Below are 14,050 nucleotides of genomic sequence, written 5' to 3'. Positions count from 1 at the left end.
CAACACAGTAACATACAATGCTACAGTTCACTTCTTTGCAGAAACACGGGCAATATAAACTAAACTAAATCCTGTGTATAAACAGAAACTGTTCCTACTGATGTGTACACTTGTCCCTTCTTATCATTGTTTTCCGGATGCTTCTCTCTTTTCAGATAGAACCAGCTCTTTTCTTATAGAACCAGCTCTTTTCTTATATTATTAGTTCACTTAATTTTCAGCAACCTTCTATAGCACCATATCTCAAACACTTAACTTCTTTTCTGGTTTTCATTGTAACGTCTGTTTCCTCTCATTTTCATCTCTGATGTCACATTATTTCTTTGGTCTGACTTCTCCCTTGCGTCACATGTCTTAACCATGAACTTGTCAGTTCACTTAATCTTGTCCGCAAATGCCAAACAGCTCTCTAACCACATTCTAATTTTTCATTGTGCCTCCTCAGTTTCTTCTCTGTACAATAGTTCCCACGTGACTGAGTGCAGCAGCCCGGCGCCAAGTGTGTACTCTGATTAATTTCACATTTTCTTTTATTTTTTCACTTTGCAACAATGTACCTTTCTTTGCATTGGCCATTAGGTTCGATGTCTTAATAAGGAATGCAAAATATTGCTGATGAATAGTTAATTTTTGTTAAAGTGCAGAGCTGCTTGTTTAGATGTAAGGGTTTATTTATATGGGCCCATATGCAAATAGCACATGATGTGATTTAATGCTTGTGTTTTCTCATCATTTCAGTCACAGAATGATAGTTCCACAGCTGAAGACTATAGTGATGAGCTTACACTGCCTGAAATTCAAGGTTACATCAATGCTGTAAATGGTTGGTAGCTAGTTATAACAAGATTTGTGTTTCAGTTTAACATCACTTGACAGATACGTTAAAAAATTACTCATTTGAAATATAACAATGGAAAATCCAGGATGGAATGTAACAATATTATAAAAAGAGTAGTTGCTGCTCACTATATAGCAGAGATGCTGAGCTGCGGTTAGACACAACAAAAGACTGTCAGAAAATGAGCTTTTGGCCAATAAGGCCTTCGTTGGAGATAGAACACACACACACACACACACACACACACACACACACACACACACACACACACACGGCCGCAGTCTGTGGCTGCTGAGGCCACACATGACTCAGCATATTCACTGTATGGTGAGCAGCAACTCTCCTTTTCATTTGAAAAATACCTCAGTTTCTTTTGTATTTATGCTATTTTTTATACACAATTTTTTAAGTTCAGGAATTACACAAAACAGAAATAAAGTTTGCTAATTCTGTCCGTGGAAAATGTTGACAAGTGCTGAGTGTACATATTCAGTGGCAGTCATTGTCAAAGTGATGTGTAGCAGAACATGTCTGACCAGATAGGGCTTAAGGAACTGTCTTCTCAGAATGCAGTTGATAGTGACACAATTCTTAAAATTCACCTGTAAAATACTGGGCATACCGCACTGGGTCCAGGAGGCCTAACACAGTGCTGGTGTTTGGGCAGGATTTTGACCGGACTGAGCCCATCGATGAAGGCAGGCCTATATGTTGCAAAAATCCAAGCAAGTCTTGAACATGTGAATCCTTTACTCAGCCTCCGCATTGGTGGCAGTATTAAAGAGAGTGGTGGTCAGGTGTTCAATACTATTGCAGCAACAGACTGCCTGAAATCGGGTTGACAGAAATTGGGGCCTGTTGTCGAACACCAAGGTGCTAGTCGTCCCTTCAATGGAGGAAGTCCAGTTAGGGGTATGGATGGAAGCAGGGGTGATGGTGGATGGCATGTGAGCCACAAACGGAAAGTTTGAGAGGGCAGCACCACTAGCTACCACATAGCACCTTAAAACAGACTGGCAACATTGAGGTGGACCCTCTATCATGGATGATCTGGATGGTACAGTGACGAAAAATATTGTGCTAGGGATGCCTGATAGACAGCAGTCACAGTAGCAGCAGGTGCGGCATGTGTGCTTAGTGTTGCCATTGATACCAGGCTAGCAGATGTGCTGCCTGGACAGTGCTTTTGTGCACATCATCCTCTAATGTAAAGTGTGAAGAAGCTGAAGGGTGCAGGAGTGGAGCAGGGGGCAGAGTGACACCCTGGCAGTAGGGGTCTTCCATGTCTAACAGTAAGACACTCTACATGTTATTGAAACGGTAGTGCAGTGTGAAATAATTTCGAAAGACAGGTTGCCCTGGTGGGAATTATGCTCTGACCACCTTTTCAGGACCAATGATGAAAGCTGCCTCAGGACTGGACCACAAGATTACTCTGAGGCTATCTCATTTGCCATCAGTGGGAATTCGTCAAGGGCTGTTTGTAGGTGCTGATCAAGGGCAAAACAGACTGTTTCCTGATGATTGAATTCCATATCAGGTCCAAGAGGTAGAAGACACAGTGAGTCAGCTTTGGGGTGTTGGACAGTGGGTGAAAATGGATTTCTAGTGGTACCTGCTTAAGAACAATGCCGAATGCTATAGTTATTAGGCATCTTATATGGGAGCATACAGCTATGCCCGAGCAAGGAAATCAGTTGTTTGTAGCTCAGCAAGGGGACTATGCTGCAATACAAATACACAGGAAATTTATTGACCCCAGAAACGATCACTAAAGCCTAATTCTATTTGGGAATGTCTAAGCTGTGCCATGCGTTACATTGTGGAGACAAGGGAAATTTGACACTCAGAATCATCGGATAACTCGTGGGATAAAACCACTGCAATACTGTACTGGGATGGGTGTGTTGTCAGAGTCAATGGCAGGCCCAGGATATATGACATCAGGGCGAAGCCATCTTGAGCATGTCCTTAAGGCACTGAAAAGCTTGTTGTTGATAGGTGGCCAACCACACAAATTTGACTCCTTCTGTGCAGTTGAGCTAGAGGGTTCGTGATCTGTGCCAGTTGGGGAATAAACTTGGTATAGTATGTGATTTTGCACTGGAATGATTGCAACTGTTTATTAGTTAGGAACCAGTGAGTTTATGATTGTGTGTAAGTGGTTGCGTGTAGGCATAATGCCATTGTGACTCAGAATGTGCTTCATGCGTTTGACTCTGTGGCCAAAGAAACTGTCAGAATAAACCATTTTCTGGAGCAGTTGAAAAATTGGTTCAAGATTTTCTTGATTGGCCATTTGTGTCAAACCCTTAACAATAATATCATCCAGATAATGAACACAATTTGGAATTCTTTGAACCAGTTGTTCTACATACTTTTGGAAAATAGTAGGTTCACTTGCACTCCCAAATGACAAGTTATTGTGCCTGTATAAGCCAAGTTGTTGTGAAGCTAAAGAATGTACTAACATTTTTATGTCCCTGTTTGCTGCTCAGTCTCTCTTCTACTTGGTGAGCAATGATCTGTCATCATATATGAGTTTTCACAAATGACTGTCAGAGGATGCTATTGAAATTTGGCAAAACTATTTTTTTTAATTTTGTCATTTGTTTTTGTTAAAAGACTGGCAGTTCAGAAACTAGTGTAGAAGTTGGTTTACAGTGAGCATTTAAAGAAATAGATACATGGAAAGTTCTGATTGAGAATAATGAATTATTTAAGAGCAGAGGAAATGACTCGCTGAAAGGCAGAAGCACTGCATCATTGACAGGTACACAAACAAAGGGTATAGAGCTATACATTATTAGGTTTCAGAGTGGAATTTAGGAGAAACGAACGCATGTGCGCTCACACACGCCCCCCCCCCCCCCCCCCCCCTCCCACACACACACCTGTCTCCCTACATGCTGCTCTCAGTCGCCTGCCAGCTCTTTCCTGGCACACAGTGAGTGTACTGGGATGGGGTGGGGCTGCAGGGAGGGGTGGAGTGGAGGATGAAGAGAGACAGGAGGCAGGGAGGAGATTGGGGGTAAGCGTCTAGCGCCTTGTGGGACAGTGGGGAGTCATCTGTGGGCTAGGTAGGGGAGCAAGTAGAGGGGGCAAGTGGCAGACAGCTGGGCACACTATTTCACAGACTACTGAGTGAGATGGCAGCACGCGCACATGGTGCAACCGCCCCCCCTCCCACGCACACACTCACACTATTGGGTCAGGAGTGGGAGGACAGTGAGTTCCCTTAGGTTTAGTCCAGGAAGGTTATGGGAGTGAAAAATGTGCTGTGTAAGGATAGCTCCCACCTGCGCAGCTCAGAAAAGCTGTTGGTCATGGTGGGAAGGATCCAGATGGCACAGATTGTGCAGCAACCATTGAAATCTTGCATGCTGTACTCTGCTACATGTTCTGCCACTGGGTGGGCCACCTTGTTTTTGGCAACAGTTTGGCTGTGCCCATTCATTCTGGTTGACATCTGGGAAACCAATGTAAATTGTAATACCAATGTAAAATGCTCTGCAGTGGTTGCAGCAGAGCTGGTATATAATGTGGCTGCGTACACTGGTGGCGCGGCCCATGATGGGGTAGGATAAGCCTGTTATGGAACTGGAGATATGGCAGGGGAGGTATGTTTGTGTATTAGGTTTGGGGATATTGCCTGTCTGCGAAGGGTTTTTTGAGACCTTCAGCATACTGGGCGAGGGAGTTCTCATCACTGCAGATGAGTCTGCCACGGGCGACCACGCTTTATGGGAGGGATTTTTTGGTGTGGAAGGGTTGGTAGCTGTCAAAGTTCATGTACTGTTGGTGGTTCGTGGGTTTGATGTGGACTGAGGTATGGATGGAACCATCTGAGAGGAGGAGATCAACATCTAGGAAGGTGGCACGACGGGTGGAGGACCAGGTGAAGTGAATGGGAGAGAGGGCGTTGAGATTGTGGAGGAATGGAGATAAGATATCCTGGCCTTGGGTCCAGATTATAAAGATGTCATTAATAAACCTGAACCAGACTAGAGGTTTGGGGTTTTGGAAAGCTAGGAATGTTTCCTCTAGGTCGCCCATGAAGAGCTGTGCCATGAATTTGATTGTATAACTTCCCTTCAAAGGTGAAGTAGTTATGGGTTGGAATGTAGTTTTGTTAGGTGTAAGACAAGTGAAGTGGTGGGTTTGGAATCTGCAGGGCGTTGGGAGAGGTAGTGTTCACTCGCGGCAAGGCTGTGGGCAGAAGGGATTTTGGTGTATAAGGAGGTTGCATGTTACAGTGATAAGTAGGAAACCAGGAGGTATGGGCATGGGGATGGTGGAGAGCTGGTGCAGGAATTGGTTTGTATCTTTAATATGGGAGTCTATTTCCATAGTGTAGTTGGACAATTACAGTGTCCCAGATTTTGGGAAGTTATCCACAGTAAAAGTCAAACCACAATGTCATAATAAAGTTGTGGACACCCAAAAGATGCTTGTAAAATGTACAAAGTATGACTAATGAATGAGCCAGGCTAGATAACACCACTTATAATGTATTGTAATGTCCACTAGATAACACCACTTATAATGTATTGTAATGTCCACTAGATAACACCACTTAGAATGTATTGTAATGTCCACTAGACAGCAGCTGTATAAAACTAATAAAGTAAAACTTAAAAACCCGGGTAATGTGTGTGCTTCTGCTCTGTTACTAACTGGCCAGTGTGCTGTAAGCAACCCGTGGAGGCTAGCAATACACTGGGAGGCGGAAGGCCATTGTCCTCACAGGAAAACAATGACATAGGACTTATCAAAATATGAAACACTGTAAAATTTGACATATTGTCATTCATGTACCAAATATAGACACACACAACTTGTAATGTTACATCTAGACTGGTAGCTTTCTATCAAAAGACCTTGATGACTGAAGTAAAATAAACAGTATTCTACTTAACTAAGTATTAGAAAATAAAATGCAACAAGTCATTGATAAAAGTGGTTTAATACAAAGAATTAAGCTTTATTTGTTTAACTTGGTTTTTGTATTGTCAGAACACTTGATGCCAATACAAGAGTTGTTTCCTTCTGACTGCAGACATACATTTAGTGTCAATAACTGGAATGCTCTACACAAGGGTATGCTGTTTCTTAGGGTTATGGTTATACCCCATTTTTATAAAAAAGAAATTATTAGTTTGTTTTAATGTCTTGTACTTGTAATTAATTCATTAGTAAGCAAAACATCTCTTTTTCTCTGATTGCAGTGTGCTGGCTTTGGCAACAAGCTTTAGGTGCAGCCCATGAAGGTGATGTGGAGTTACTGATGACTGTTCTATGTCACAAATATCTTAAACTGGAGGTGTGTGATAAAGTCAGATGTCAAGTATTGCTGATAAAGCATTTTGCAAAAAGATGCATTAATACTAATCTCTTGTAAATGATGGAAATGTTGCATGTGGAGAGGACGAAAAAAAGTTAGTTCTATTTAGTGACATGAAGATGGGTGACTGTCGTGCCTCACTGGTTCATATGTACCCACAAACAGAATTTCATTTTCTATCACTTGTCCACCATGCATCTTGCATTTTGACTGTGCCCTAAGGAATTTTAAACATCACAGTGTGTAATTTGCTTGCAGGATTTAGGCAACGAAGTTTTGGTGACATGAAGTAGTTGTACCCATTGCTTAAAACTCTGAAGCAAATACCATTTTGAGGAGAATACTGAACCAGTGAAGAATGAAAATACAGCAGATGATGGCAATAAATAGGTTATAAATTAGTAAGGAGTTTGGATGTAAGCACTGATTTTTAGGCACAGTATCAACAAATGGTAGCAGACTGTGGCAGAATGATCCTTTGCCTCTAGCATGCAGTTTGTCAGCTAATTATGAAAATGGTCCCTGTAAATGTTTATTCAATGTGCTGTAGAATATGGTGTATTTCCTTTAGATTGTCGGCCTTCCTTTGAAGTAAATGTTTCCAGTGTACAACAAAAATGGTTTTAAAGTTATAAATGAAGAGTGATGCATCTTTTCCAGTGTAACAATAAGAACACATCACTTCTGGTGAAAAATCAGCTGTTGGACTCTATTGGGAACAGTTAAAATGAGTACTCAGAAATGGCAATAGAAACACAAAAATCTGGTAACTAATCAGTCGCCAAAATCCCTGCCAGTACATCAGGAAAGGTGAGGCTGTATTGAATGATCCTATTTCATCAGCGAAACATTATTGTGACAAGATCCTACTTACATTGTTTCGAGATTATCAAGTGATGCCACTAATCTCTCTTCAGACAATTGTGGTAATGAAAAGGAGAGGAGGGGGGGCATACGTGGCAGCACAGTGTATCACAGCTGAAAGTTACAATGATACAGATACTTCTACATGTATGAATTTAAAAATACTGCTTCAGCAATGAAAATGCAAGCCCTCGGGTAGATTAATAATCCTAAAGTGATTAATTGGGGTTCACTGGCTGTATGCAGAACACACTCTCTTTGCTTTCCCAGTGTGGTTTAATTTTTGTATCTTGCTGGTTGATTTTTACATTACTGCACTGAATGTGGCCTATATAGATAACTGTGAGAGCTGCCTAACCTCCTTTGTGTAGTAAATTAGAGCATTACTGTCTCTGAGAGACACAAAGATGAGTCTTTTCCCAGAAAGTGACATGAATCACTATCAAGCCATAGAAGTTTTTATAGACATAGACGTGAATTTTAAGTGGTAATTGTTGTGAACTGGTTTTATTTTGTGGCTAGTTTTTATTTATTAACTGTTATTCTTTGTTACCTTTCAAGTCTAGAAATATTTGTTTCATATTTTCAACAGTTTCCCATAATTTTATAACACACACACACTACTTCTCAGCACTTCACAATAAACTTGTGACAATCAATTTTGAAGAGTTCCCAGTAACGTTTCAAAAAAGTGTATTTTTATCTTCAGTGTGCTTTTGTACTCTTAGAAAATGTGAATTGCATGTTTGAATGCTTTTCTATATTCCTTTTTGACAGCAGCAGTGTCCATGATGTGAATTATTACAACTGATTTGGGAAAGTGTGGTTGAGATGTTTCCACACACATGTTAGAATTTGTGGGAAAGAGTGTCTCTGATGCTGAAAATGCATAGTATTGTGAGTAGGCAACAGAATCATCCGTAGTTGTTCAATTAATGTATGCGTATGGAAAAAAAAATCACAACACCAAGAAATAATTAATATAGAGTAGTGAAATTTTGGGAGCACATCTGCCTAGGTATATCAGCATTTAGCATTTCAAGATTACAGGTTAAAGTAAGTGTAAAAATTGCAAATGTGAAATGCTAGTACATTAATAACTGGTGTAACAACCTGAACATTGAGTGCAAGCATGGAAATGTGGATGCATTGTGTTGTACAGATGGTGGATGCCACTTTGTGGGACAGAGTTCCCTGCCTGCTGCACTTGGTTGGTCAATAAGGGGATGCTACATGATGATGGATTTGTCATCTGACAGTGACCCATATGTACTTGATTAGAGACAGATCTGATGACTGGGCAGGCCAAGACAACATGTCAGCACTACAGAAAGAAAGTTGGGTTACAACAGCAGGATGTGGGTGAGTGTTATTCTATTGGAAAACACCCATGGGATGCTGCTCATGAATTGCAGCACAACAGGTTGAATCAGCAGATTGCTGTACAGGTTTGCAGTCAGGGTGTGTGAGATAACCATGAGAGTGCTCCTGCTTCCATACAAAATCACACCCCAGACCATAACACTCTGCTGTCCAATGAGATCTTGGTTGGTACCACTGAAGTGGCAGATGGCAGTAGTTTGGGGTCAGTGGAGTGCCTGCTACATGGCATCTGGCTCAGATCTATCCTTGAAATAACGATTTGTAACAGTTTGTTGTGTCACTGTGGTGCCAACTGCTGCTCAGATTGCTGCTGCTGCAAATGCAGTGCAATATGCCAGAGCCATACACTGCACGTGATGGTCTTCCTTCTCGGTAGTGCCACTTAGCTGTCTGGCATCTGGTCTTATTGCAACCATACATTCTCGTTACCACCGCTGCTAGCAATTATGTACAGTAGTCCTATCACACGAACTCATTTAAAACGAGAGGTTGATAATGCTGTCTTTGTCACCTTAAAGGCATTCTTCACTAACATCACCTCACCAGCTCCAGTTTCGAAGGTAACTAGTGCTCACAACCATTACAGCGTGTATTTAAAACAAACCTGATTCGCATCCTCTTAGCGGTGCTATTAGCACCATTCTTAAGTGATTGGTGCAAAATCTGAATAGACATACATCATCTTTCAGATGTAGAAACATGCATATCAATTTTTGTTTTTGTTGCACAACTCTTTCGTGTTGTGATTTTATTTCTGTCTGTGTGTTTCCCAAAATATCAAAGGCTGTCTGTTGTATAGTTAAAGTGTTCAAAGTAACAGGACCCAAGACAGCATCATTGTTTGTGTCACACACATTTGTAGAGAAATGAAATAGATATTTTTTAACAGTGCACAGTGCTGATTGCTCTGTAACCATCGGTGGTCGTTATGCATGCCTTGGTTCCTCCCCTTGTGAACGCGCCTTCATTATTAAATAGTATTTAAAGAATCATATCTTTCTTAATCTTTAATGAGTGGCGGCATTCAAATGACGCATCACTGTTTACAATGTGAAAGGTTCCACGAACTATACATTAAAAAGTTACTTGCTTTCTGTAGGTAAGATATATCTTAAACTTTTTGTGGGAAGTTGATTATGTAGAATATGCCACAAGCCTATTATTATTACTATTATTATTATTATCATCATCATCATCATCATCATCATCATCAAACCAACAGTAGGCATACTACTACTACTACTACTACTACTACTACTACAGGGTGACACACGGGAGACGGACGGTTTTTAATGAAATAATACTCATCCAACTTTAAAATTAAAGCATGTATATTTACCCAAAATAAAAGCCCATTATTTACCATTTTAGTTAACGAAGTTATTTGTGAAAAATAATGTCGTCAAGGTGATGTCCATCATTTCGAATGCAGGACTCAAGTCTCTTCTCAAAATCCTCCATCACACAGACTAAAATCTCTGCAGGGATGGCAGCAATTTCTTGAATCATTGCATTCTTCATCTCGTCCAAATTTCGTGGTTTGTGGTTATACACACAGTTCTTAAGGTATCCCCACAGAAAAAGTCACATACTGACAAGTCGGGAGACCTGGGAGGCCAAGGAACATTGCCAAAACATGGGATAATCTGGCCAAGAAACATGCATCTAAGAACTGTCATTGAAGTGTTTGTGGTGTGCAATGTTGCCCCATCCTGCTGGAACCAAACGCATTTTAAAGGGATTCGTCGTCTTCTTAGTTCTGGTTTCAAGAATGTTTCAAGCATACAAATGTAATGAATCGAATTAACAGTAACTTTGGCCCTGTTCTCTTCAAAAAAAATAAGGTCCAATAATGCCAACAAAGCCAAGAGTACACCAGACTGTTACTTTTTCTGAGTGTAGGATAAGGTGTGGATGCTCTGGAGCCCAGTAACGTAGGTTTTGCTTATTCATGGCCCCGTTTAAATGAAAATGAGCTTCATCACTCATCAATAAAATTTCATTTTCATTCGATCCCAAAATCACTTTCATTCTGTAAGCGAAGTCTTCTCATACAGCAAAATCAATTTCCTTAAGTTGTTGGACAATGAACATTTTGTAGGGATGGAATTTTAATTCTTTATGCAAAATTCATCTAACCGATTCACGATTGGTTCGTAACTCACTAGCGTGATGTCTAGCTGACCATCCTGGGCTTCTGACTGCCGCTTGCCTTACCCTTTCAACATTTTCTGGTGTCGTTACTCTGCGTCTCGAGCCAGGATGCCTCTTATCTAGTATGTTTCCAGTTGATCTGAAGTTTTCCACCCATCTAGTGGTGGTGGTGGTGGTGGTGGTGGTAGTAGTAGTATTAGTAGTAGAGGTAAAAGCAAATATAACAGCAGTGCTCCACAAAATTCCAAGTCTTGACTTCGCGAAAAAACTACAGTAAAAAACCATCCAATACAAAATGTAAACATGTAATGTGTGATGTGCGCCCTGACAAATCCAAACTCATTGAAACTGTTCACTCACTGCAAATAATTGTTTGCAAATCAGTGAAGGAAAACAAAGTGCTAGCTGATATGCTCAGAAACATTGAAAGTGAACGTAATAAACCAAAAACCAACAAGCGGGCTGAAGACGAATGTAACAAAGAAGAGGTTTATATAGCGGCCGGATATAATGTTACTAAAAACAGGACTCAGTTGCATGCTGCTCGCTACGGAATCATAGTGTATGTACTCGTCATCTAGAGTAAAAAAAATTGCATCATCAAAGAATTTTATCAAAAAATGATCAAGTTATACATCAGGAGGAAAAAGACGAAAAAATTATGCAAACTGTGTGTCCACGCCAGCCAAAATTGTCACTTGGAACAAAAGTTACCAGAAGAAACGATGCATTTTTATTGGGTAATAGTCACCTTAGAGTTGTGAAATAAAAAACTAACAACAAAATAAGTGCCTTAGATTGTATAAAACCAAGTGCTTGCATTGGCCAAGTACTGTCAACAGAAACTGATATTTCTCAATAGATAGTGAATGAAGACTACACTGCGACCTGTGGTGGTTCAAATGACATTGGATACAATGGAGGTTTTAATGCTGCTTGTGTCTGAAGAACAGCTCTAAACCACCTGAAGTATTCTGTAACTGTACCTGTTATCCTCACAGGCACGACTTAATACAATCCTCATGTGTAAACAAGGCAGTAACAGCTACAAGGAAAATTATGCAGAAGTCTGCAACAGTTTTGGGAATATTCATAGGATTGAAGGTCACAAATTTTGTAAAGAACTTTACGCTATTCATGGCCTTCACCCCAACTGGTGTGGGAAAAATCATCTAATGACTATAATTTGTGATATTGGAAATGCGAGGAACATCATGAACTGAGGACAGTCAGATTTGAAGAAAGAGTGCAGCACAACACAAGAAAATTCTAGGAAACTACATCTACATGATTACTCTGCAATTCACATTTAAGTGCTTGGCAGAGGGTTCATCGAACCACAATCATACTATCTCCCTACCATTCCACTCCCGAACAGCGAGCGGGAAAAACGAACACCTAAACCTTTCTGTTCCAGCTCTGATTTCTCTTATTTTATTTTGATGATCATTCCTATCTATGTAGGTTGGGCTTAACAAAATATTTTCGCAATTGGAAGAGAAAGTTGGTGACTGAAATTTCGTAAATAGATCTCGCTGCGGCGAAAAAGTCTTAGCTTTAATGACTTTCATCCCAACTCGCGTATCATATCTGCCACACTCTCTCCCCTATTACGTGATAATACAAAACGAGCTGCCCTTTTTTGCACCCTTTCGATGTCCTCCGTCAATCCCACCTGGTAAGGATCCCACACTGCGCGGCAATATTCTAACAGAGGACGAACGAGTGTAGTGTAAGCTGTCTCTTTAGTGGACTTGTTGCATCTTCTAAGTGTGCTGCCAATGAAACGCAACCTTTGGCTCGCCTTCCCCACATTATTATCTATGTGGTCTTTCCAACTGAAGTTGTTCGTAATTTTAACACCCAGGTACTTAGTTGAATTGACAGCCTTGAGAATTGTACTATTTATCGAGTAATCAAATTCCAATGGATTTCTTTTGGAACTCATGTGGATCACCTCACACTTTTCGTTATTTAGTTTCAACTGCCACCTGCCACACCATACAGCAATCTTTTCTAAATCGCTTTGCAACTGATACTGGTCTTCGGATGACCTTACTAGACGGTAAATTACAGCATCATCTGCGAAAAACCTAAGAGAACTGCTCAGATTGTCACCCAGGTCATTTATATAGATCAGGAACAGCAGAGGTCCCAGGACGCTTCCCTGGGGAATACCTGAGATCACTTTAGTTTTACTTGATGATTTGCTGTCTATTACTACGAACTGCGACCTTCCTGACAGGAAATCACGAATCCAGTCGCAGGAATGGGTGTAGATAGACCACACTGAACAACAGGCTGGCAGAGGCAGTTGGCGAACTGCTTCTTCACATTCTTTCGGCATCTGGAAACAAACCAACTTGGAGGAATGGGTACTGAAAAATGCCTCGTCCAGACCTTCAAGTGAAAAAAACAAAAAAAAAAAAAACCTAGAAGTTTGGTGATAAAACATAAGTATACTGTTTCAAGGTGAGAGATAAGTTTTAGACCGCCCCTCCAAATCGAAACAAAGTTGGTCCATTGTAACGTGAAACACAATTGAGGTCGAATGGATGAAGGTACAGCTACAGTAGTTTCGTTCGAATCATAAACTTAACAGTTAAGCTTTACCAAGTAGCCATTGCTACGTGACTGGCGCTCTGTCTGTATTTATACAGGTACTCTTACTTTCTCGCGTGCTTTGTCTGGTTTGAATCGATTGCTTATTTTGCTTTGATCTGATAAGTGCCGTTCTCTTTGTTATAGGGGTTTACGTCACTCTAAGCTGAAAATGCATTATTGTACTGTCATGCATTGTTTGTCGCATTCTGATAATGAGTGTTTACGACCTGTCACCGCTCGCTGCATGGCTTGCTTTTGGGTGTGCTACCGGGGCTTACAATAACAAAGAAAAGAGCGGAATTGTGTCATAAGCGGAACAATGGCGAGAGACTGCTATTTGTTTTTACTTACACTGCTGCTTTCTTTGATAATGATCAACAAGAACCAAATAATAGACTGCGTATGATAGAAGATGTTCCGAACGAGAGTTTAGTGAAAATTTTTCTCCGTTTGATAATCTTTGCAGACACCTCTTTAGTACATTACATTCTACATAGAAATTAGAGTCATTCTTAGATTTAAAAATCTAGTCAGTTGCCGTGCTTCATTTCTGACTGTATCACTATTCAGCATAAGAATAATACGGATATAAACATGACATGATATGTATATTCTTCCGTGTTTGCTGTTGTCTCACTCTAGTTTTGTAGTTTATTAGGCAGACAGGATTTAAATGAGATAGCAGCAAACACGAAAGAATACATGGCATAATGTTTACATTCTTCTACCTTTTCTTTTAATTTATTTACTGTTGCAGATGTTTTGGCGCCAGTGTTTATCTTTGTGCCTGCAAAACGTACCTGTGTTGCGATACATATATTTGATGGCAGAAGTTAGTTGTGGCGACACCCACCAGCATTTTT

At 40.5% G+C, this 14,050-nt stretch overlaps 1 protein-coding gene across 1 annotated transcript in view; it reads left to right on the top strand.

Moving 5' to 3' along the window:
- LOC124612604 (ras GTPase-activating-like protein IQGAP1) overlaps positions 1-14,050 on the top strand; it is a 340,604-nt gene that overhangs the window by 108,944 nt on the left and 217,610 nt on the right. The window contains exons 7-8 of the mRNA XM_047140897.1: positions 739-823; positions 6,067-6,161. Coding sequence (XP_046996853.1) covers positions 739-823; positions 6,067-6,161 — 180 coding nt within the window. The remainder of the gene's footprint in view (positions 1-738; positions 824-6,066; positions 6,162-14,050) is intronic.

The sequence above is a fragment of the Schistocerca americana genome, chromosome 1 (genome assembly GCF_021461395.2).
Source record: "Schistocerca americana isolate TAMUIC-IGC-003095 chromosome 1, iqSchAmer2.1, whole genome shotgun sequence".
Lineage (NCBI taxonomy): Eukaryota > Metazoa > Arthropoda > Insecta > Orthoptera > Acrididae > Schistocerca > Schistocerca americana.
This window is presented reverse-complemented; position numbering and strand designations above follow the sequence as displayed.